The sequence below is a fragment of the Lepus europaeus genome, chromosome 3 (genome assembly GCF_033115175.1).
Source record: "Lepus europaeus isolate LE1 chromosome 3, mLepTim1.pri, whole genome shotgun sequence".
In the NCBI taxonomy this organism is placed as follows: domain Eukaryota; kingdom Metazoa; phylum Chordata; class Mammalia; order Lagomorpha; family Leporidae; genus Lepus; species Lepus europaeus.
In genome coordinates, this window is record NC_084829.1 from 165,937,631 (window position 1) to 165,962,347 (window position 24,717).

General features: G+C 38.1%; 1 protein-coding gene across 2 annotated transcripts in view; it reads right to left on the reverse strand.

Annotated features, from left to right (window-relative positions):
- The window catches only part of PDE10A (phosphodiesterase 10A), a 381,690-nt gene that overhangs the window by 223,782 nt on the left and 133,191 nt on the right, over positions 1-24,717 (reverse strand). For both annotated transcript variants that reach the window (XM_062187022.1, XM_062187024.1), the window contains exon 2: positions 7,633-7,761. In XM_062187022.1, the coding sequence (XP_062043006.1) occupies positions 7,633-7,761 (129 nt within the window). The remainder of the gene's footprint in view (positions 1-7,632; positions 7,762-24,717) is intronic.

Consider the following 24,717-nt stretch of genomic DNA (forward strand, 5'->3'; position numbering starts at 1 on the left):
CATCTCCTTTTCTCTTTCTCTATAACTCTGCCTTTCAAATAAATAAAATAATTTTAAAAGTATAGATGTATGGATTGTAAATAATTCAGTAATCTGAGTCATGAATAGTACAAATTGGGCCTGTTATTTTGCATGAAAGTTAGCATAAATACATCATGTTTAGTTAAACAAAAATGACTAAATAATGTTCTTTCATTCTTAAGATTTTTTTTTCCTAATAGATGTTTAGTTCTTTGGTAAAATCTGTTTAAAATCCTGCATAGAAGTTATACTGTGTTCTGGGAAGTCTTTGCCTAGGCCAATGTCTTAGATTGTTTCAAACTATGTTTTCCTCTAATAATCTGATGGTTTCAAGTCTCCCATTTAAATTCTTCATTTATTATGTGTTTAACATAATGTAGGGATCTTGTTCAAACATCTGCATGTGGAAATCCATCATTTGTTGAGGAAACTGCCCTATCTCCAAGAAATTACTGTAGCTCATTTGCCAAAAATTAGTTGGTTTTAGATGTTCAGATTAATCTCTGGGGCTTCTACTCTGTTCCATTTGCCTACCTATTTTGTGCTGTATCAGGCTGTTTTGATCATAACTGCCCTGTTCTATGTCTTTAAATCTCATATTGTGATGTCACCAACTTTGTTTTTACTGTTTAATATTCATTTTGATATTTGGAACTTTTGTGCTTCCACCTGAATTTTAGGATTATTTTTCTAATTCTGTGAAGAATTCCTTTAGAATTTTGATTTGGATCTCACTGAGTCTATAAACTGCTTATGGAATATGAACATTTGATGGTTTTAATTCTTTCAATCATCAAATATGTAAGATTTTTCCATTCTTATGTCTCCCTCTATTTCTTTCACTAAGGTTTTGTAGTTTTCCTTGAAGAGATCCTTTACAGCCTTGATTAGATTTATTCCAGGGTACTTCAATTTTTTGTAGTTACTGTAAATGGGATGGAGTGTACAAGTCTTTCCTCAGCCAGAGTATTTTTAAGAGTTTGTATAAGGATGCTATTGAATTTTGTGTGTTGATTTTATATTCTTCAACTTTACTGAATTCTCTTATGAGACCCAACAGTTAGTAGAGGATTCTGGATCCCCTACATCAAAGATCATGTCATCTAGCGTCATGTCATCAGGGATAGTCTGACTTTCCTCTTTCCAATTTGTATCCCTTTGATTTCATTTTCTTGCCTAATGGCCATACTTAAATCTTCCAGAACTAAACTGAATAATGGTGGTGAGAGTAGGCATCCTTGTGTGTTCTGGATCTTAGTTGGAATGCTTTCAACTTTTCCCTGTTAAGTAAGAGGCTGGCTGTTGGCTGGTCATATGTGGACTTGATTATGTCAAGGTATGTTCCATCTATGCTATTTTTTACAGGTTTTTATAATGAAAGGATGTTGTACTTTGTCTAAATCTTTCTCTGCATCTATTGAAATAAACATATCATTGTTATTCTTCATTTGGCTTATGAGATATATCACCTTTATTGATTTGTATGTGCTGAACCACACCTGCATCCCTAGATAAATCCCACCTGGTCTGGGTAGATGCTCATTTGGATATGTTGTTTTGGATTTGATTTGCTAGCTACTTTGTTGAGGATTTTTGCATCTATTGTATTGATCTATAGTTCCCTTTTTTTTCTCATATCTTTTTGTAGATTTGGGATTAAGGTAATGTTGGCCTCATTTGATGAGCTTGGAATGACTCCCTGAAATTAGTACTTCCTGCAAACTTTGGCAGAATTCATCAGTGATGCCATCGGCCCAAGGTTTTTCTTGTTGAGGGGCTCTCTATCATAGATGCAGTGCAGCCTTGATTACTTGTCTACTCATGTTTTCTGTGTCTTTACACTTCAGTTGTGGTAAATTATATGTATCCAGAAGTCTATCCATTGCCTATAGATCTTCCAATTTGTTAGCATATACCTATTTCTAATCATTCATAAGACCTCAAAAGCATATACAATAAAAGCAAAGACAGACACATGGGATTATGTCAAGCTAAAAGTCTTCTGTACAGTAAAAGAAACAATGTGAAGAGGCAGCCAACAGAATGGGAGAAAATATTTGAAGACTATTTATCCAATAAAAGATTAATGATTAATATCCAGAAGATATAAAGAACTCAAGAAACTTAGCAACAATAACACAATCCAGATAAGAAATGGACGAAGGATATGAACATGCATTTTTTAAAGGGTAAAATAAAATGGCCAACAGACACACGAAATATTGCTCAGGATCACTAGACATAAAGGAAAATGCAAATAAAAATCACAATGAGGAATCACCTCACTCCAGTTAGAGTGACAGTCATCCAATCCAAATAACAAATGCTGGTGAGGATGTGGAGAAAAAGCTGTCCTTATACACTGCTGGTGGTGATGTGAACTGGTACAACCATTATGGAAAACAGGAAAGAGAATCCTCAGAAAACTAAAAGTAAATCTACCATATGAGCCAGCGTGTGTATGCTTCCTCGCATTGGAGGATGGGGGCAAATGCTGGGCTTCTCTATACAGTCATCTAGAATCAAGAATTACTAAAATTTTTTTAACTTTTATTTAATGAATATAGATTTCCAGTGTACAGCTTATGGATTACATTGGCTTCCCCCTCCCATAACTTCCCTCCCACCCGCAACCCTCCCCTCTCCCGCTCCCTCTCCCCTTCCATTTGCATCAAGATTCATTTTCAATTCTCTTCATATACAGAAGATCAATTTAGTATAAAGATTTCAACAGTTTGCACCCACATAGCAACACAAAGTGAAACATACTGTTTGAGTACTAGTTATAGCATTAAATCACAATGTACAGCACATTAAGGACAGAGATCCCACATGAGGAGCAAGTGCACAGTGACTCCTGTTGTTGACCCAACAAATTGACACTCTAGTTTATGGCGCCAGTAACCACCCTAGGCTGTCGTCATGAGTTGCCAAGGCTATGGAAGCCTTCCAAGTTTACCGACTCTGACCATATTTAGACAAGGTCATAAAAGACAGAGTGAGGATAGTAACCAATGATCCTAAGAGTGGCATTTACCAAGTTTGAAGAATCATACAGCATTAAGTGGGGGAGAGGACCATCAGTACACACAGGTTGGGAGTAGAGCCATTGGTGGTAGAGATTATGATTACAAAGGAATGAAGGCCAAGTACGCTAGACAGGGTCTAGAACAAAGGACAGAGTCATTATTAGAGGAGCTAAGAAAGGTGCTGTCTAAGCTACAATTAAGTTTTCTGATTGAGAGGCAAATAGAACCTGATAGAAGGGGCTTGATAATAATCTGGTGGGCTTTAGGCCTTGTAAGTTAAGAGGCCCAGACCTACCTATCTCTTCACATGGGGTATATCCTAAGGGAGGTGTGAACCTCCTGGGGGAAGGCACTCTGTTGACTTTCATTACTTGGGTGGCCTGGGAGGAGAGCTGGCCAGGTAAAGGCAGGGGGATTACTAAAATTTTTTCTTAAAACAGCTTTTAAATGACTACGGGGGAGATCAGATTGGTATCAAAGTAGGTCTTGGGGCCAGCACTGTGAAGAAACTGGTAAAGCCATCACCTGCAGTGCTGGCATCCGATACGGGTGCTGGTTCGAGTCCCAGCTGCTCCAGTTCCTATCAAGCTCCCTGCTAATGTGTCTAGGAAAGCAGCAGCAGATGTCCCAAGTCCATGGTCCCCTGCACCCACATGGAAGACCTGGATGAAGCTACTGGCTTTGGCCTGGCCTGGCCCAGCCCTGGCTGTGGAGCCATTTGGGGAGTGAACCAGTGGATGGAAAATCCTTCTCTCTCTCTCTCTCTCTCTCTCTCTCTCTCTCTCTCTCTGTGTGTGTGTGTGTGTGTGTATGTGGTGTGTCTACCTCTCCTGCTTTGTAATTCTTTCAAACAAAATAAATCTTTTTTTCAAAAAAAATCAAGAAAAAAGAAAGCAGCTCTTGTGCCAGCATAGTATGCGAACCGTCTGCTCACAGTGTCATGAGTTCCTTTGGACAGTTAGAGTCTCCGCCTACCTAATTTACTCATTCACTTGAAGAGGCTCACAGGCCACTATGTGTCAGACGTGTGCTTAGGTGAGGGATGACAAACACGTGTGATGCACATCTGCCCTGACTGTGCTGTCACTTTCACAAGCTAGAAGCTTCATCTTCAGAAACCCTTTGGCTTCCTAGGCCGCTTCCGCAGCTCCCAGCTGAGCACGGCTGCACCTGACGCTCACGGAGTCACTCCGTGGAAAGGGCGGACAGATGATCAAAGTCAGTGCCCTCTGAACACATTACTGATGTACTAAAAGCAGTAGAATGTGGTTTAAGCAAAAGTAATGTTCTGTTTAGGAATACCAAACAAACAGTAGGTGCTCAATAAAACACCAAGGAAGAGAAATGAGCCTTCTCTACAAACCACCCCCACTGCACAGCAGTCGCCAGAACAGAAATGCTGCCCATTCTAAAATGAAAGACAGCTCTAGATTTTAAAAAACCACTCCCTGTGCTTACAAATTTGAGCTTTTCGATGTGATTTTCTCAGGTAGTATCTGCCTTTACACAACATTCATTTCTATAGCATACATCACTTCTGTATCAGGCTGGTGAATCAGTTGTTACAAAAGAAAAACAAATGTTGGATGGCTGCATTGGACAATGTTGCACAACTTACTTATTGCAGCACAGTTTTCCTTACTTGTTTTCTGAGTGACCAAAAGGAAATCCTCAGGATAAGCCGGTCTCAGGCTTGGCACACTGCTCTCTGTCACACGGCTTCTATCACTCACAGTTTCTGCCTGGATCCAGTAGGGCCATGGAAACAGTCCCTAAGATCCTTTCCACAAAAACTTTCCAATGAAGAGGCTTGGCAGGGGAATAAGGGTGAGCCAAGAAGAGAAATTTTAGAAACAGCAGGAAGAAATGAGCGCAGAAAGGAGAGAGGGATGGAGTGAGGAGAGTAGGCAGGCAGCCCTGCGCATAGCCCTCAAGGGCTGCAGCGCCCAGGCAACAGTGCTGCTACAGGCAGATGCTCCCCCGATGAAGGCCCTGGAAAGCCCAAGTCAAGCGGCTCCTCCCAGAATGCACAGCTGAGTTACAGCTTCCTTCAGATACACAGCCCTGCCAAGGACCTGCACTGCTTACTCCCGACGCGTTCTGCTGTGCGCCTGCCTCCCCCTCTGCAGGGCAAGCTGCAAGCCCAGCTCACTCAGTCCATTTGGTCTGCGGACCCTCTGTAGGGTGAGGTCAGAAACCTCACCTGGGAGGCAAGACGCATTAGCCCTGCCTTTGGGCCTAATACCTCCTTACAAGGGCAATTTGGGGTGCAAAGGGGGAGCGGTGTTAACTGAAAATGGTTTTGGTTACACACTGCTATTCTTAGTACTCATTTAAGTCATTTGTTTATGCACTCAATAGCTTAAAGTACTATTTGATGAACAAATACAGAAAATAAGGATTGAAGTAATAGGGATGACACACATAAATATTTATCAAATGTCAAGAGTTACCTTTCACAGTATCATTAACACAGGAGGTAAAATCTTAATTTCCTAAGACCTGCACAGAATTCCACATGCTACAGGCGGCACATATTCTTACAAATATTACTCCTCACTACACAGCAGGCTGAAGCCTACCCCTGCATTCACGATGGGTGTTAAGCAAAGCTCAGCCACACTGCAGAGAAGTCAAGCATCCCGAGCTGTTTTTGAAGGTTTTAGGATTCTAGGAAGTGAAACGTGCTTTGCCAAGGTTTGCTCTTAATAGTAAATGTTACGGCTGTTAAGAGAAGAAATGCCTCTCTCTAGTTTTATGTCTCCCCTTCCAGCCTTTTTAGTCGGCACATACTTGTGTGTGTGTGTGTGTATACAGACACATTATAGATGTGTATATATATGCACTATACATTACATATGCACACATTACATATATACACACATATTCATAAACACTTTATAAACTATTTCAAACTTCAATGTGAAAGCCCTCTTTTAAAAAATTTACTTATATACTTATTCTTATTGCAAAAATTATATAAGAAAATTACAGAAACTAAAAGCCAGAAAAAAATTACCAATACTTCTAGCACTGAAAATTTCAATAACAACCATTTTGTACTTTAGATAAAGCATCTTTGTTACATTAATACAATTTCCACAAAAGTAATATTTTCATATTTTAATAATAAGTTGTTTATATAGTCAAAATCATATATAAAAATAATTGGCATTGTAAAAACCATATTCATAGAAATGAGAAGCCATGGTCAAACAAATAAAATCATTTAGAAGGAAAAAATAATACAATAATATTCAAATCAAATATACTTATAAATATTCAGTTTCAGGGAGAACTGACTTTGTTTCACATTCCTTTTGACTTCACCTTTCTTTATGAACATGACTGATTTTGAAGCAGTGTCTGCACAAAAAATACTAAAGGAGCCTCCTGTAGAAATCTACATGGCAGAAAATTAAAAGCACAATGTGCTCGAAATTCCACAAACTCAAAACTTAAAGCTGTGCCTCTGTACACATTGTCTACTTCCCCTGTAGTTTATAGAGAAAAGAAGCATCCTCCTTCTACATCTTAAAGCTTTATGGGGCCGGCACCGTGGCTTAACAGGCTAATCCTCCGCCTAGTGGCGCCAGCACACCGGGTTCTAGTCCCAGTCGGGGAACCGGATTCTGTCCCAGTTGCCCCTCTTCCAGGCCAGCTCTCTGCTATGACCAGGGAGTGCAGTGGAGGACGGCCCAAGTGCTTGGGCCCTGCACCCCTTGGGAGACCAGGAGAAGCACCTGGCTCCTGCCTTTGGATCAGTGCGGTGTGCTGGCTGCAGCGTGCCGGCCGCAGTGGCCATTAGAGGGTGAACCAACGGCAAAGGAACCCTTTCTCTCTTTCTCTCTCTCACTGTCCACTCTGCCTGTCAAAAATAAAAAAAAAAAAATTAAAAAAAAGCTTTATGATAGTGAATGAAAAGTCAAATGTCATTATCAGCAGTTCTTTCCATGGGATAAATATATAAAAATTATTTTAAGACTTCTGCTGACAATAATGTAATAACATAAATATAAATAATAGCTTCTAATCAACAATAAACATTTAAATAAAATCAAGCACAAATGAGCATCCTGAATCTGAAAACTCAAAATCTACAATATTTTGAGTGCAGAAATGACTCTTAAAAGCTTTAGATTCCAGAGTATTTGGATTTAAATCCAGATTTTGGATTTAAGATTAGAGACACTCAACCCTAAAGTCTATGCAAATATTTAAAAACCAAATGCTTGCAAAATCTGACACTTCTGAACCCAAGCTCCTCAGGTAAGGAAAACTCAATCTGTAGAGCGCTGACTTCTACACTTTTCAATGTGGTCACTTCTCAATCAGCTAAATTCTCAAGAATTGTTTGTGGAGATTTTTGTGGATCCAGAATGCTACTTTTATGTTTGATTTTTCCTCTATGTAAGTTACTTTAGCTTTTTAAACACAGTAAAACTTAGACAGAATTAAAATGCTAATACTGTCTATTCAATGTTTTTGCTTTCTACAGTGGATTAAATGTTCATTCTTTTATCATTATAAGCTAGGAAAAAAGTTTAAAATTGTTCCACACTCCATCTACATGAGATCTTACCTTCTGGTTTGTTGTTCTTCCTCTTCAGCCATTTTTCTACAGTCTCTGCACTAACACTTTCAGATACAAATTCATCTAATACCTGGGGGTGAAGAGAAAGATACGCCTTCACTTTTTCATCTGTCAAACCTGGAAAAGAATTGAAGACAATAAAATTCACCTAAGCAATACCTTCATGAATGTGAAAGATGCAGTACGATGACACATTATGCTAAGACCAAATAACCTCTAATCTGCTGGAGAGGGCTAGAGAGCATTACAACGAGGAATTATTGTTTCTTGGAACATGTTCCTGTTTGGGATGAAGGCTAAGTATTACAAGTAGCTAGGTATGATAACTGCAAAGCATCATAAGTATAATTAATGCCATTGAACTCTACACTCGAATCAATTAGAACAGTGTTTTCATGTCATAAATATTTTACTGCAATAAAAGCCTTCTTTAAATGAATGCAAAATTGGAACTTCAGTGGCATTAAATTATAGATATTACATCATGTTACATAACTGTATTCCAGCAGTAAAATATCAGGGTTACATATGAATCAATGCTGTGCCCCAATGTGAAGTATATTAAGCCTTACAAAATATTTATTGCTATAAAGTTTTAATAGTTGTCATAGTCAAAGCAAATAAAACTCTAGCAATATTACAAACAGAAGGATGTAGCTCCAGAACATTATAGGTGTCAAAAATGTTATTGATTAAATTATTAAATTTTATTGTCTTCTGGAACAAATTCTTAATTTTCTCAGGGGCAGCAAATTTAGTGGTATAATTAATGTTCAATTCAGCATAAACATGACATTCATTCATTAATATTTTATGTATGTAGCCAGTTTCACTAAAATAATTTTCATAGTCTAATAGTAACCACAGAATCTACACAGGACATTCAAAGAACTTTCCTTGCTTTCATGATGAACATGTAAAATTACCTTGCTTTGGGTATTCTATTTCAATAAACAACCCCAAACACAACAGACTAACCAGGTACATAATCATATATACAACCCACACACAAGTCATATAAAATAATAGTGTTCAAAAGAAGAAATATAAGACCCCTCTGTCTTCATTCACCCCGCAAAAGCGCCTCAGTGATAGAAAATTCAGATTGAGATATTCTGAAAGGTGCTAAAAGCAGGAGACATTAAAGTAGAAGAACATGCTCCTAACCCAGCAAGTTATGGTCCCTTGACACAAAATGCACAGGATGTTGAAGTAACCTGATAGCATACTTGACCTTCAAGAACTCAGACAATGAAAACTGCACACTCTCTTCAGTTATGTTCTGCACAGTGGGATGTATTCAACTCTTTATTCCTTCTTAAAACTTTCCTCTGTCATTTCCATGACATAACACTAAATGGTCCTTACCCAAACTGTCTAATTGCTCTTCTGCGTGCTCTTCAACAATCCACAATGATTATACCAAAACTGGTAACATAAATCTTACTATATTTTTAATATCCAGTCATTGAATATTCAAGCTTAGGTCAAAACTGAATGAGTCATCTCCTTTCCACTTCTTCAAGAGATTCTCACTCTCAATTTTTCTTTTTGTATTCACTTCTCCATCTTCCCAGAAACCTAGCCTGAAAATATCAGGTCAAAACTGACTCACTCCTCTCTTTCATCTCATTTCATCTCAGTGTATTATCATATATAACTCACTTACCAAATTATGTATCAAATGAAAGACCTGCATTCAAAATGGGCTAAGAACTCCTGCAATTCATCAATAATAAGACAAACAACCCAGTTTAAAATGAGCCAAATATTTGTACAGACATGTCACAAAAGCTGCAGATATGCAGATACAGCAAATAAACATATACAAGGTGTCTTCTAAAAGTCCATGGAAAACTCATGAAAAAATTATCCATGGATTTCAAAAATACTTTCCATCCAAATACATTTATCTTTTGGGACTTGAGGCCAAGATGGCGGTATCGCAACAGGACGTTCTGAGTCATGGGGGGCAAAATAGATAATTAATAAGGAAAGGGAATACAAGCTGGTGACAGAGCCATGAGAACTTAGCACAAAGAAGCTCAGGAGTCCAACAGAGACTGAGCAGGTCCATGCTGAGGTAGCAAAAAGTGGAAGAGCATGGCGCAGGCATGGTGGCGAAGCCGAATGGGGAGACTCACACCACTCCCCACCCCACGTAGGACCAGTGAGACATGAGGTCGAGAGTCCACGGAGCTGTGGATAGCAGCAGGTGGGGGAGTCTGGCGAACTGTTTGAAGTTCCAAATGGGAAGAACAAGAGAAAAAACGGAGGGATCTGGCCCACCCCTGTCCACCTCCCTCCTGCTCCACAATCGGACCTGCAGCTAGATGGAAAAAGCCATATTCTGGGTTTATGTATTCAAATGTAAGCAAGGGGCTACCACATTTGCCTCCCATGCACATGCCATCAATTGTGGGGGCCACTTCACAACACTCCCACCCTGGAACAAGGATTACATTCAAAGAAATTTCCCCACCACCACCACCTTGCAAGCTGTACAACAAGAAGTAGTCCTAAATATTGAAATCTAGAGCTCGTCTCATGCGTGATTGAGAGTGAAGCTTGCCCCCCGCTGTGGGCGTGGCTTACTGCACCAGAGCTCTTGTACTGCCCCATGATGATCAAGAGAAGTGAGTAGGACTCCCAGAGGCAGGGAGGTAATCCTCCCAATTTTTTTCTATTAATCCAGCATCAACTTAATTCCTAAATCCGGAAAATATGCAACAGAGAAAGAAAACTACAGACCAATTTATCTGATGAACATAGATGCAAAAATCCTCAACAAAATTCTGCACAATTGAATCAACAACACATCAGGAAGACCATTCACCCAACCAAGTGGGATTTATCCTTGGTATGCAGGAATGTTTCAACATTTGGAAATCAATCAATGTGATACATCACATTAACAAATTGAAGGAAAAAAAATAATTATCTCAAAAGATGCAGAGAAGCATTTGCCAAAATACAGTTCCCTTTGATGATGAAACTCTAAGAGAATTGGGTTTAGAAGAAAGAATCCTCAACACATTCAAGGCAATTAATGCAAATCCACAGCCAGTGCCACAATGAATGAGGAAAATTTGGAAGCATTCCCACTGAGATCTTGTACCAGACAGGGATACCCACTATTTAATATAGTCCTGGAAGATTTAGCCTAAGCCATCAGGCAAGAAAAATAAATCAAAGGGATTCAAATTGGTAAAGATGAAGTCAAAGTATCCCTATTTGCAGATGATATGATTCTATATATAGGGGACCCAAAAGACTCCACTAAGAGACTACTGGAACTCATACAAGAGTTTGGTAAAACAGGAGGATATAAAATCAACACACAAAAAAACAACAGCCTTTGTATACACAGACAATGCCACGGCAGAGAAAGAACTTCTAAGATCAATCCCATTCACAATAGCTACAAAAAAAATCAAGTACCTTGGAATAAATTTAACCAAGCACGTCAAAGATCTCTACAATGAGAATTACAAAACTTTAAAGAAAGAAATATAAGAAGACACAAAGAAATAGAAAAAATTTCCATGTTCATGGATAGGAAGAATCAGTATCATCAAAATATCCTTCCAAAAAATAATTTACAGATTCAATGTGATACAAATCAAAATACCATAGACACTCCTCTCAGACGTAGAAGAACTGATTCTGAAATTCAATTGGAAACAAAGGAGAGCTCGAATAGCTAAAGCAATCTTATACAACAAAAACTAAGCTGGAGGCATCACAATACCAGACATACTACAAGCCAGTTAAAATCAAAACAGCCTGGTACTGGTACAAGTACAGATGTAGACCAATGGAACAGAACAGAAACGTCAGAAATCAATCCAAGCATCAACAACCAACTTATATTCAATCACGGAGCTGAAACTGTTCCCTACAGCAAGGACAGTCTCTTTAACAAATTCTGCTGGGAAAACTGGATTTCCATATGCAAAAGTATGAAGCAGGACCACTACCTTACACCTTACACAAAAATCCATTCAAAATGGATTAAAGACCTAAATTCATGACCTGATATCATCAAGTTACTAAGAGAATTGGGGAAACCCTTCAAGACACTGGCACAGGCAAAGACAGGCAAAGAATTCCTGGAAAATACCCCAGAGGCACAGGCCATAAAAGCCAAAATTAACAAATGTAATTATATCAAATTGAGAAGCTTCTGTACAGCAAAAGAAACATGAAAGTAAAGATGCAACTGACAGAATGCCAGAAATTACTTACAAACCATGCAACTGAAAAAGGATTAATAACGAGAATATATAAAGTGATCAAAAAGCTCAACAACAAAACAAACAACCCAGTCTATTTCACTTCAACAGGTTTCCCCTTTGGAGTTCAGTTAGTTGTCGCCAATCAGGGAGAATATATGATATTTGTCCCTTTGGGACTGGCTGAATTCACTCAGCATGATGTTTTCAGATTCCTCCATCTTGTTGCAAATGACCAGATTTCATTGTCTTTGACTGCTGTATTCTATAGAGTACATGTCCCATAATTTCTTTATCCAGTCTACTGTTGATGGGCACTTGGGTTGGTTCCAGGTCTTAGCTATTGTAAACTGAGCTGCAATAAACATTAATGTGCAGACAGCTTTTTTGTTTCCCAATTTAATTTCCTTTGGGTAAATTCCAAGGAGTGGGATGGCTGGGTTGTATGGTAGAGTTATGTTCAGGTTTCTGGGGAATCTCCAGACTGACTTCCATAGTGGCTTAACCAGTTTGCATTCCCACCAACAGTGGGTTAGTGTCCCTTTTTCCTCACATCCTCGCCAGCATCTGTTGTGGGTAGATTTCTGAATGTGAGCCATTCTTACCAGGGTGAGGTGGAACCTCATTGTGGTTTTGATTTGCATTTCTCTGATTGCTAGTGATCTTGAAGATTTTTTCAAGTGTCTGTTGGCCATTTGGATGTCCTCTTTTGAAAAATGTCTATTGAGGTCCTTGGCCCATCTCTTAAGTGGGTTGTTTGCTTTGATGTTGTGGAGTTTCTTGAGTTCTTTATAGATTCTGGTTATCAACCCTTTATCTGTAGCATAGTTTGCAAATATTTTTTCCCATTCTGTCGGTTGCCTGTTCACTTTCCTGACTGTTTCTTTTGCAGTACAGAAACTTCTCAATTTGATGCAATCCCAATAGTTAATTTTGGCTTTGAATGCCTGAGCCTGCTGGGTCTTTTCTAGGAAGTCTTTGCCGGTCCAATATCTTGCAGGGTTTCTCCAATGCTCTCTAATAATTTGGTGGTGTCAGGTCGTAGATTTAAGTCTTTAATCCATGTTGAGTGAATTTTTGTGTAAGGTGAAAGGTAGGGGTCTTGCTTCCAGCTTCTGCACGTGGAAATCCAATTTTCCTAGCACCATTTACTGAATAGACCGTCCTTTCTCCAGGTATTGGATCCTTGATCAAATATGAGTTGGCTGTAGATGTTTGGATTGATTTCTGGTGTTTCTATTCTGTTCCATTGGTCTATCCATCTGTTTCTGTACCAGTACCATGCTGTTTTGATAACTACTGCCCTGTAGTATGTCCTGAAATCTGGTATTGTGATGCCTCCGGCCTTGTTTTTGTTGTACAAGATTGCTTTAGCCATTCGAGGTTTCCTGTGCCTCCATATGAATTTCAGCATCATTTTTTCCAGATCTGAGAAGAATGTCTTCGGTATTTTGATTGGTATTGCATTGAATCTGTAAATTGCTTTTGGGAGAATAGACATTTTGATGATATTGATTCTTCCAATCCATGAGCATGGAAGATTTCTCCATTTTTTGGTATCCTCTTCTATTTCTTTCTTTAAGGTTTTATAGTTTTCATCGTAGAGATCTTTAACGTCCTTGGTTAAGTTTATTCCAAGGTATTTGATTGTTTATGTAGCTATTGTGAATGGGATTGATCTTAGAAGTTCTTCCTCAGCCGTGGCATTGCCTGTGTATACAAAGGCTGTTGATTTTTGTGCATTGATTTTATATCCTGCTACTTTGCCAAACTCTTCTATGAGTACCAATAGTATCTTAGTAGAGTTCTTTGGATCCCCTAAATAAAGAATCATATCATGTGCGAAGAGGGATAGTTTGAGTTCTTCCTTCCCAATCTGTATCCCTTTAATTTCTTTTTCTTGCGTAATAGCTCTTGCTAAAACTTCCAGAACTCTATTGAATAGCAGTGGTGAGAGTGGGCATCCCTGTCTGGTATGAGAAACAGTGACTTGATCAGCTCTTGTGCTGACTGCTGATGTACAGTGTAATACTTCATCCATTTTAGTATTTTTTTCTCTGTTTTGTTCTAGTACTATTGGTTGAACTCTGTAATTAACACACAATTATTCTTAGGTGTTTAAAGCTTAACTGAAAAGTGATCCCTGTTAAATATAAGAGTCGGAATAAGAGACGGAGGGGATGTACAATTTGGGACATGCTCAATTGGACTTGACCCAAATGGTGGAGTTAGAAATGTGCCAGGGGATTCCAATTCAATCCCATCAGGGTGGCATGTACCAATGCCATCTCACTAGTCCAAGTGATCAATTTCAGTTCACAAATGATCACACTGATAGGTCTAAGAGTCAAAGGGATCACACAAACAAGACTAGTTTCTGCTAAAATTAACTGATAGAATCAAAAAGGGAGAGAAAGATCCAACATGGGAAGTGGGATACACAGCAGACTCATAGAATGGCAGATGTCCTAAACAGCACGCTGGCCTCAGAATCAGCCCTTAAGGAATTCGGATATGGCTGAAGTGCACATGAGAGTATTGTAGGCATGGAAAGCCAAGACACTGTGGAAAAACAACAAAAGAAGACGACGACGACCTAAATGAAAGATCTCTGTGAGTGAGATCCCAGTGCAAAGAACAGGGCCATCAAAGAAGGAGGTACCTTTCTCTGAAGGGAGGAGAGAACTTCCACTTTGACTATGACCCTGTTGGAATAAGATCGAAGTCGGCGAACTCAAAAGGCCTCCACAGCCTTGGAAACTCATGACTAGAGCCTAGGGAGATTACTGACGCCATAAACAAGAGTGTTAAATTGTTAAGTCAACAACAGGAGTCAATGTGTACTTACTTCTCATGTGGGATCTGTCCTTAAATTAGGGTCCAATGTGAAGTAATGCTATAACTAGTACTGAAATAGTATTCTACACTTTGTGTTTCTGTGTGGGTGCAAACTGATGAAATCTTTACTTAATATATACTAAATCAATCTTCTGTATATAAAGATAATTGAAAATGGATCTTGATGTGAATGGAATGGGAGAGGGAGCGGGAGATGGGAGGAGTGTGAGGGGGAGGGAAATTCTGGGGGTGGGGGAAGCCATTGTAATCCATAAACTGTATGTTGGAAATTTATTTTTACTAAATAAAAATTTAAAAAAAAACAGTCAAGAAATGGGCAAAGGACTTAGACATTTCTCAAAAGAGGAAATCCAAATGGCCAACAGACACATGAAAAAATGTTCAAGATCACTAGCCATCAGGGAAATGCAAATCAAAACAACAATGAGGTTTCACCTCACCCTGGTTAGAGTGGCTCACATACAGAAATCAACAAACAACAAATGCTGGTGAGGATGTGGGGAAAAAGGGACACTAACCCACTGTTGGTGGGAATGCAAACTGGCAAAACCACTATGAAAGACAGTTTGGAGATAACTCAGAAATCTGAATATAGCTCTACCACATGACCCAGCCATCCCACTCCTTGGAATTTATCCAAGGGAAATGAAATCAGTAAATAAAAGAGTTATCTGCACCCATGTTTATTGCAGCTCAATTCACAATAGCTAAGACATGGAATTAACCTAAATGCCCATCAACGGAAGATTGGATAAAGAAATTATGGGATATGTACTCTATGGAAAACTACACATTGGTAAAAAAAAAAATCCAGGCATTTGCAACAAAACAGATGAATCTTAAAAATATCACACTTAGTGAAATACGCCAGTCCCAAAGGGACGAATTCCATATGTTCTCCCTGATCTGTGATAACAACACCTAAAAAGAAACCTGTAGAAGTCATATTAACACTATGAGAAGCAATGACTTGAACAGCCCTTGTCTTGACTGTCAAGGAACAATTTATTATTTTATTTTATTGTTATTACTTTTCTCTACTTAATACCATTGGTTGAACTCCTTAGTTAACATAGAATTAAACATAGGTGAATTAAGTCAATTGAAAAAGGATTCCAGCAAAAAATAAGAGAGGGAGGAGCTGTACAGTACACATTCCCACAGAATTACCCCTAAGGGTAAAGCTACAAACTTGCCATGGGACTCCAAATCCCATTAAGCTGGATGGTACTAATGTCATCATACAAGTTAAAGTAATCATACTGAGTGTGTAATTGATAGGATTAAGAGTCAAAGGTATCAGACAAATAAGACCAAGTGTCTGCTAATAACAATAGATAGAATTAAAAAGAAGAGAAAGTTCCAACATGGGAAGCAGTCCACACAGCAGACTCACAGAATGACAAACGCCCTAAAACAGCATTCTGACCTCAGAATCAGCCCTTAAGGCAATTCAGATCTGGCTGAAAAGCCCATGAGAACAATTCAGGCTTGGAAAGCCAAGGCAGTGGCAAAGAATGTTCTACATGAAGGATTTCTATGGATGAGACTACAGTGGAAAGGGGCCACCAAAGAAAGATGTAGTTTTCTTTGAAGGGAAGAGAGAACTTCCACTTTGTTTATGGCCTTGTCTAAATATTGACAGAGTTTGTGGACTCAAAAACCTTCCATAGCCTTGGCAGCTCATATCAAGTGCCTCGGGTGATCACTTATGTGAAAAATAAGGGTGTTTATTGTTAAATCAACAATAGGAGTCACTCTGTACTTACTTCCCATGTAGAACCTCCGTTCTTAATGAGTTGCATTATGAGAATTAACTGTGAAACTTGTTCTCAAACAGTACTTTATATTTTGACTGTGTGGGTGCAAATTGCTGAAATCTTTACTTAGTATAGAGTTGGTCTTCTGTATATAAAGATAATTAAAAATGAATCTTAATGAAGAATGGGATGGGAGAACAAGTGGGGGGTGGGAAGGGAGTAGGGGTGGGAGGGGAGTGGAGGTAGGAGGGTGGGTATGGGGGAAGAACCACCACCTATCTATGAAATTTGTATTCATTAAATAAAAGCTTTCTTAAAAATAAATAAAATAAAATAAGCAAAAATAAAATACAATAAATTTATCTTTCAATTCCATTTTTCCACAAACTTTTTAAAGTACCATTATAAAGATACTCATTCACTATTATTGAATTCAAATTTAAATGCCATTCTACTACACACCAGTTAGAATGGCTAAAATCAAAAGAAAGAAAGAGAGAGAGAAGAGAAAGAAAGAAAGAGCTAGAGCGAGAGAGAGAGAGAGAACGAGCGGAAGGAAGGAAGGAAGGAAGGAGAGAAAACTACAATACCAATTGTTGGCATATAAGGAGAACAATAAAACTTCTCATTCATTTCTAATAATAAAGTAAAATTCTAGTTTTTTTGGAAAACTGGCAGTTGCTGACAAAAACAAATACAGTGTTTCTGTAGGACTAACAATTACACACCATCTAATCATGCTAGGTGTTTACCCAACTGATACAAAGACTTACACTCAATGAATGTTTATGGCAGCATTATTCATAAATCCCAAATCTGCAAAATCCAAAGCTATCCTTCAATAAGCAAACAAATACAAACTGTAATATGTCCACACAACTAAATATTATTTAGCTAACAAGCAGTGAAAATACATGACTCTTTTCTGAGATAAAAATGACAGTCTGCAAAAGTTATATATTATCTAGAAATATCTACCAAATGTTTTAGGAAAGCAAAATTACCAAGGGCTCTAAGAAAAGAGAGAAAGGTTAAGCAGGTGAGAGACAAGAGATATTTAGTGTAATAAAGCTAATCTGTATGATAACGATGAATACATGACACTATGCATTTGTCCAAACTCAGAAAACTTGACTGCACAATGAACAGATCATGGTATAAGCAAATTTTGAAAAAAAAAAAAAATCACTTAGAATATTAGGGGACTCCTAGGATGGAAGGTAGAATGTAATAAAAGGATCTAAATCTACTCAAATGTTTGGGGGAAAAAAACTACTGAAGGGGGCAGAGGCATAATGCAATGACTGTATACCTGTAAATAAGTGCAGAATGAAAGATTAAATGCAAAAGAACCTGAGCCATGCAAAAGCACTGAGCTCCAGCTGACAGAGTTGTTATCCCACGGGAGTAGAGTTCAGCACTTCTGACACCGCCATGCAGGTACACCGTAATTGGAAAACTAAACAAAGAGAACAAGATCTCTCAAAAGCAGAGTGTGATGTACAGAAGGTAAGAACTCAGAATGACAGGAGCTCAGCGTGATCTGTGAGGTAATGGATTAGAGTTGGCGATGTCACTATGAATTCATGAATGACTCAATATAGATGCAGATGGTTATAGATTAGAATATGCATATAGACTCAAGTTAGCACACACACATATTCTGGCTTGCTATGTTAGCTGAGAGGCCCTAGAAACAACATTCAATACCACAGGGCACTTGTAGTATCCAAATCTTGTTTCTAATGCTGCTCTCCAATAAAAAGAACTAAGAATTCTTGGAGAAATGGTTGATTTTAGGACAGGAACAGAAAATGCATAAGATAAGGTTGGAGCAGCCCAATGATGAAAATTGATCACCAAACCCACACAATGAATCATATAAATTAATGTAATAGTATAGGTAACTATTCCAAGGTAAGATGTATGTTTGAACCAATGCAATATAAGATATTACATTTCTGCTACTAAACTACATACAATATTTTGCATGAGTTTAACTGATTGAACTGACTCTCTTCCATTTTTTAGCACCTGGCTGAGGTGCTAAGGAACAGGGGCTGGTTTAAAGTCCGGAGTCAAAGAGAGGTAAAGAGGTATTGGTAACCTGAGTGAGCAGACTGAGTCAGGGAAAGCTGAGTGAGTTTCAGTAACTATAATGAATTTTCTTTTCCTTAATTTTAATTTCATTAATTTTAAATATGTAAGTGTTCACTGAAACTGCCATGAAGGATTATAATCTCAACAAAAACAAAGCTGAAAGGCAGAGTGGTACATGTCATGGGTAGACTTAACATTTAACCTGAGGATAAACAACAGAGAATACTGAACACTGTAAGGCCTGCTAAACGTTTTAGGAAAGATAACTCCTCTGTTGCTAACAATCCAGCAAGCAGTCGTGGGGACAGAGAAGGAAAAGTTTACGCTGATGCTGGGTAATTCTTTTAAAGAATCCGACTGACAGAGAGACAGATAAAAGCCACATCGATTTCTTCCACTTCAGTATTTTTTTAGTAAACTACAGGGTGGTGATGAAAAGATTAGTACCAGTAGGTTTCCATATATGATGAGAGAAAATATAAATGACAAAATACTAGCAACTCTGACCTCCTATTTTTATTATATCTTCTTGAAAATGTAACACTATAGTCTATTTTCTTGTGTCCTCAAATACTAGTCTTCTAAATATGTAACACATTAATTATGCTACTCCTTGGGATTTGCTGCAACAAGCCACAAAATCCAACTTTCTTTTTTGTACAGATATTGTGTGTTCACACAGATATACATATATAAATTCAAAATTTTTTATGAAATCACACAGAAAATATTATAGATCTAATGTATTCAACAGCAAATTCAACAATTACTAACTTGTATCCAATATTCCCCATCCCTATTCCCATTCATTCCCCCTCATATATTTTTGAAGAAATCTTAGACATCATTTCAATAATATTGTATATTTCCATATCTATCTCTAAAAGGAAGAACTATTTTAACCACAAGTGCTATTATCACATCTACAGATAAATTATTCATTTTATTGCCATCAAATAGTTAAGTATTATTCAAGTTTATTATTAATTCGCTTTTTCACTTTTTTATTAACATTTAATTTACATTATACCCAAAACTTTAATTTTCTACTAAATTAAGAGTTCAACAAGCAAGGAATTAAAACACCACAGATCAGCAGGGATAAAAGCAATGGCCAGGGCCGGTGCTGTGGCCTAGCAGGTAAAACCGCCACCTGCAGTGCCAGCATCCCATATGGATACCAGTTCGAGACCTAGCTGCTCCACTTCCAATCCAGCTCTCTGCTGTGGCCTGGGATAGCAGTAGATGAAGGCCCAAGTGCTTGGGCTCCTGCACCCGCATGGGAGACCCAAATTAAATTACTGGCACCTGGCATCAGCCTGGCCCAGCCCTGGTTGTTGTGGGCATTTGAGGACTGAACCAGCAAATGGAAGACTCTCTCTCTCTCTCTCTCTCTCTCTCTCTCTCTTTCTCCCCTACCTCCTTCTCTCTGTAACTCTACCTTTCAAATAAGTACACAAATTTAAAAAACTGTAAAGATATCTATTTCACTTACATAAATTTAAAAGTACAGTTCATTACTAGTAGCATATCATCCTTAAAAATTTAACAAAGATCTAAAACAAAGTTTGACAAAACACTATATCTGCAACAAAACATATACATAAACAGTTCTTTTTGCTTCTGTTTCTTATTTAAAATTTTTTAACTCCCACATATAAGGGAGAACGTGCATTATGTCTTTCTGTGCCCAGCTTACTTTATTCAACATGACGTCCTCCAACTGAAACCATCTAGATGACAATGAGTTTCATCATTTTCTACAGCTGAGTAATATTCTATTGTAAATATACACATTTTCTTTACCCATTCATCTGATGATCGACATCATGGCTGATTCCATATTTTAGCTATTGTGAACAATGATGCTATAAACATGATGGGGCAGGCATCTCTTTGGTACCACGTGTTTATGTTTTAGGGGTTTATACCCAGCAGTGGGATTAATGGATCATACGGCAGACCTGTCTATATTTTTAGGAAATCACCACACTGTTTCCACAGGGTCTGCTTCCATTTGTATTCCCACAGAGTTCCCCTTTCTCAACACCCTCACAAGCATTTGTTACTCTTTGTCTCTGGATAATAACCATTCTGACAGGGGTTGACAAAATGTCTCTTTATGGTTTTGATTTGCATTTCCCTGATGGCTAGTGATGTTGAGCATTTTTTCATATATTTGTTGGTCATCTGAATTCCTTCTTTTGAGAACTGTCCATTGAGGTCCATTGCCCATTTCTTAACTGGTTTGTTGTTTTTGGTGTTGTTAAGGATTTCTGAGTTGCTGATATATTCTGAATATTAATCCTTTGTCAGACAGGTAGCTTGTAAATATTTTTTGCATTCTGTTGGCTATCTTTTCACCTTAATGATCATTTCCTTTGATGTACAGAAGCTCCTGAGATTGATCTAATCCCATTTGCCTAGTTTTGCTTTTTGTTGCCTGTCAGTGGGGGGTGGGGAGATGGTGGAGGTCATCATATCCAAAAAGTCATCACCTACACAACGTCCTGAGGTGCTCCCCTACATTTCCAGCAACGTCATAGTCTCCAGTCTTAAATTTAGGTCTTTGATCCATTTTGAGTTAACATTGTTATATGGTGAGGGGTAGGGGTCAAATTTCATTCTTCTACATATATACATCTTTCTATAATTTTTGGAAGCTCTTTATCCTGGAGGGATGATGACTCTTATCAAATGCTTTCTCTGCAACTACTGAGACAACTATATGGGTTTTATTCATCATTTTGTTGATTGGATTTATGACATTTATTGATTTTTGAATGTTGAAAAATCCTTGCATCTCTGGAATAAATCCCAATTTATCACGATACATGATCTTTTTGATGTGGTTTTGGATTTAGTTTGTTAGTATTTTGCTGAGAATTTCTCCAACTATGTTCATCAAGTATATAGGTCTGTACTTTTCATGTTGTGTCTTTGTTCAATTCTGGTATCATAGTATGCTGGTCTCTTATAAAGAGTTTAGACAGTTCCATCTGTTTAATATTTTGGAATAGTTTGAAAAGCATTGTAGTTAATTCATCTTTAAATGTTTTGCAGAACTCAGTAGTAAAATCATCAGGTCCTGAACTTTTACTTGATAGGAGACTTTAGTTACTGCTTCAACCTCATCGCTTCTTATGGGTTTGTTTCTACTTTCTATACCATATTTATTCCATCTAGGCTGTTTATATGTGTCCAAGAATTTATCCATTTCTTTTCCAATTTTTTTAGTGTGCAGTTGTACATAGTAGTTTATTATGATTACATGTATCTCAGTTGTGTTAAAATGTTTTGTTTTATTTAAATCTTGCTAAAGCTCTATTTTGCTTATCTTCTCAAAAAACAAGCTTCTTTTTTTTAATTTTGAGTTTTTTCACTTTTTATTTTTTTAGTTTCAATTTCAATCATTTCTGCGATGGTCCTTATTAGTTCTTGATTCCTGATAATTTTATGTTTGGTTTGTTCTTCATTTTCTAAGTCCTAGAGGAGCATCATTAAATCATTTGAGATCTTTCCCTTTTATTTGTTATAAACACTTAATGCTACAAACATTCCTCTAAATATTGCTTTTGCTGTATTGAACAGGTTTTCACCTCTACTTCAAGAAATTTTTTTATTTCCTTTTTAATTTCTTCAATGATCCTTCAGTCATTCAGTAGCATGTTAATTTCCCTGTATCTGTAAATGTTCTATTGTTCTTATTGTTACATTCTAGTTTTATCCTTTGTGATCTCAGAAGATACATGGTATACTATCAATGTTTATAAAGTTAGTTAAGATTTATTTTGTGGCCTAACCTAGAAAATGTTCCATGTGCTGATGAGCAGAATGTGTATTCTATAGTCCTATAAATTGTCTGTTAGGTGCACATGGGGATCAATAGTACGGTTCAACTCTAATGTTGTCTCCATTGATTTTCTGCCTGAATGATGGGTCCTCTGGGTACAATGGAGTGTTAATATCCCCCACTATCACTGTTTTAGAATCTATCTCTCCCTTTAGGTCTAATAGTATTTGCTGTATATATCTAGGTGGTCTTGGGTGCATATTTATTTATGGTTGTTAAATCTTATTGCTGACTTGATTCTTTTATCAACATATAATGTCATACTTTGTCTTTACCATTTTTGATTTAAAGTCTGTTTTACCTCACATGAGTACAGTACATGAGTACAGCTATTCCTGTTTTAGAGTTCCGTTTGCCTGCTACGTCTTTTCCCAGCCTTTCACATTCAGCCTATGTGTATCTTTGTGATGTGAGTTATTTCTAAGTAGCAGATAGTTGGGTCTTGGGTATTTTTTAATCCATAAGCCATTTACATTCAAGGTTAGCACCGACAGATAAAAACTAACACCTGTCATTGTGCAGACTACTTACCGATTTTACCTGCTTTGTTAGTGGACCTAGTAATGTCATGTTTCTATACGTTTACTTTTTACATAAGACTCCCTTCCAAATTTCTTACAATATTGGCTTGATGATGACAAGTCTGCCAGTTTTTGCTTATCATAGAAATACCTTACTTCTTCACTTCTTCACTGGATACAATATTCTTGTCAGGAACATTTTCTTATTCATTCTCTCTCTCTCTCTCTCTCTCTCTCTCTCTCGTACCTTGAACACATCATCCCATTCTCTTTATCCTGTAAATTTCTGACAAGTCTGATGTTCCTCTAACTTGTTTTCCTTTTTATGTAATTTGACACTTTGCTCACACTGTTTTTAGGATTCTCTTTTTCCTTAAATTTTGACAATTTTACTGCAATATGTCTTAGAAAAAATCGTTTGTATTTGGTTTGGATTCTTTAAGCTTCCTGTATTAGGATGTCCATGTTTCTTAAGACTTGGGAAGTTTTCACTTTCAAAATTGCTATTTGGTTATTCTTAATGATTTCTACATCTTCAGTGAATTGAACATTCAAGTCACCCATTGTTTTACTCGTTTCCTTAAGCTATCCATCTGTATTCTCTCACATCACAATGAGTTTCCCTGTAATCATCACTGTGAATTCTATTATGACATTTCATAGATTTCCTTCGGATCAAGATCTCTTTCTGGGAAACTACTGTGTTCCTTTGGAGGTGTCATGTTACCTTGCTTCTTGTTTCCTCCGTCCCTATCTTGACACCTTGCAAATGTAATAATCACACCTTCTTCATGGAGAATATCTTATTGGAAAAGAGTTTATTGTTTATATTGAATGCAAGACATCACTTGGCTTCTTGCTTTGGCTTTGGTTCAATGTGAGCTCCAAAGTGTAACTTCTGAGTGATCTGTATTGATGTTTTGTTTTGTTTTGGTTTGGTTTTTTTTGTTTTTGTTTTTGTTTTTTTTTTTGACAGGCAGAGTGGACAGTGAGAGAGAGAGACAGAGAGAAAGGTCTTCCTTTTGCCGTTGGTTCACCCTCCAATGGCCGCCGCGGCAGGCGAGCCGATCCGAAGGCAGGAGCCAGGTGCTTCTCCTGGTCTCCCATGGGGTGCAGGGCCCAAGCACTTGGGCCATCCTCCACTGCACTCCCTGGCCACAGCAGAGAGCTGGCCTGGAAGAGGGGCAACCAGGACAGAATCCAGCGCACCGACCGGGACTAGAACCTGGTGTGCCGGCGCCGCAAGGAGTATTAGCCTACTGAGCCACGGCGCTGGCCTGATTTTTATCAATGTCAGCTATGTCTGTGAGTGACACAGTGTAGTCTTCAGCAGCTCATGAGGTTAGAAGTGTGACTCTGAGGTGAATATGCGCTTCATATGGTATGTATTTTCAGTCCCCAGAGAGTCGGCTGTCAGTTACACTAGGAATTGTGAAAGCCTGGGCCTTGTTCTCGGTACTGATGGATACAAGGATCCCACTGCCAAGCCCGCATGAGGCACCAATAGCTATGGCTCAAGGACTTTGTGATGTGGACAGGATCTTCAACAGGTCCTGTCGGAATAGTCCAACTGGTACTAGAGTCGTCTATGGATCCAAAGGCCCTAGACCCAGCACTGGGGGATATGAATTGAACCTTGCGGAGTCTGGAGAGGTGGAATGCCAGCACTTCCTTCCCTAAATCCCCCTGGGTAGGTTCCAGGGGTTTGAGGAAATTAGTGCTGAATGTTACAGCCCTGGTGTTGC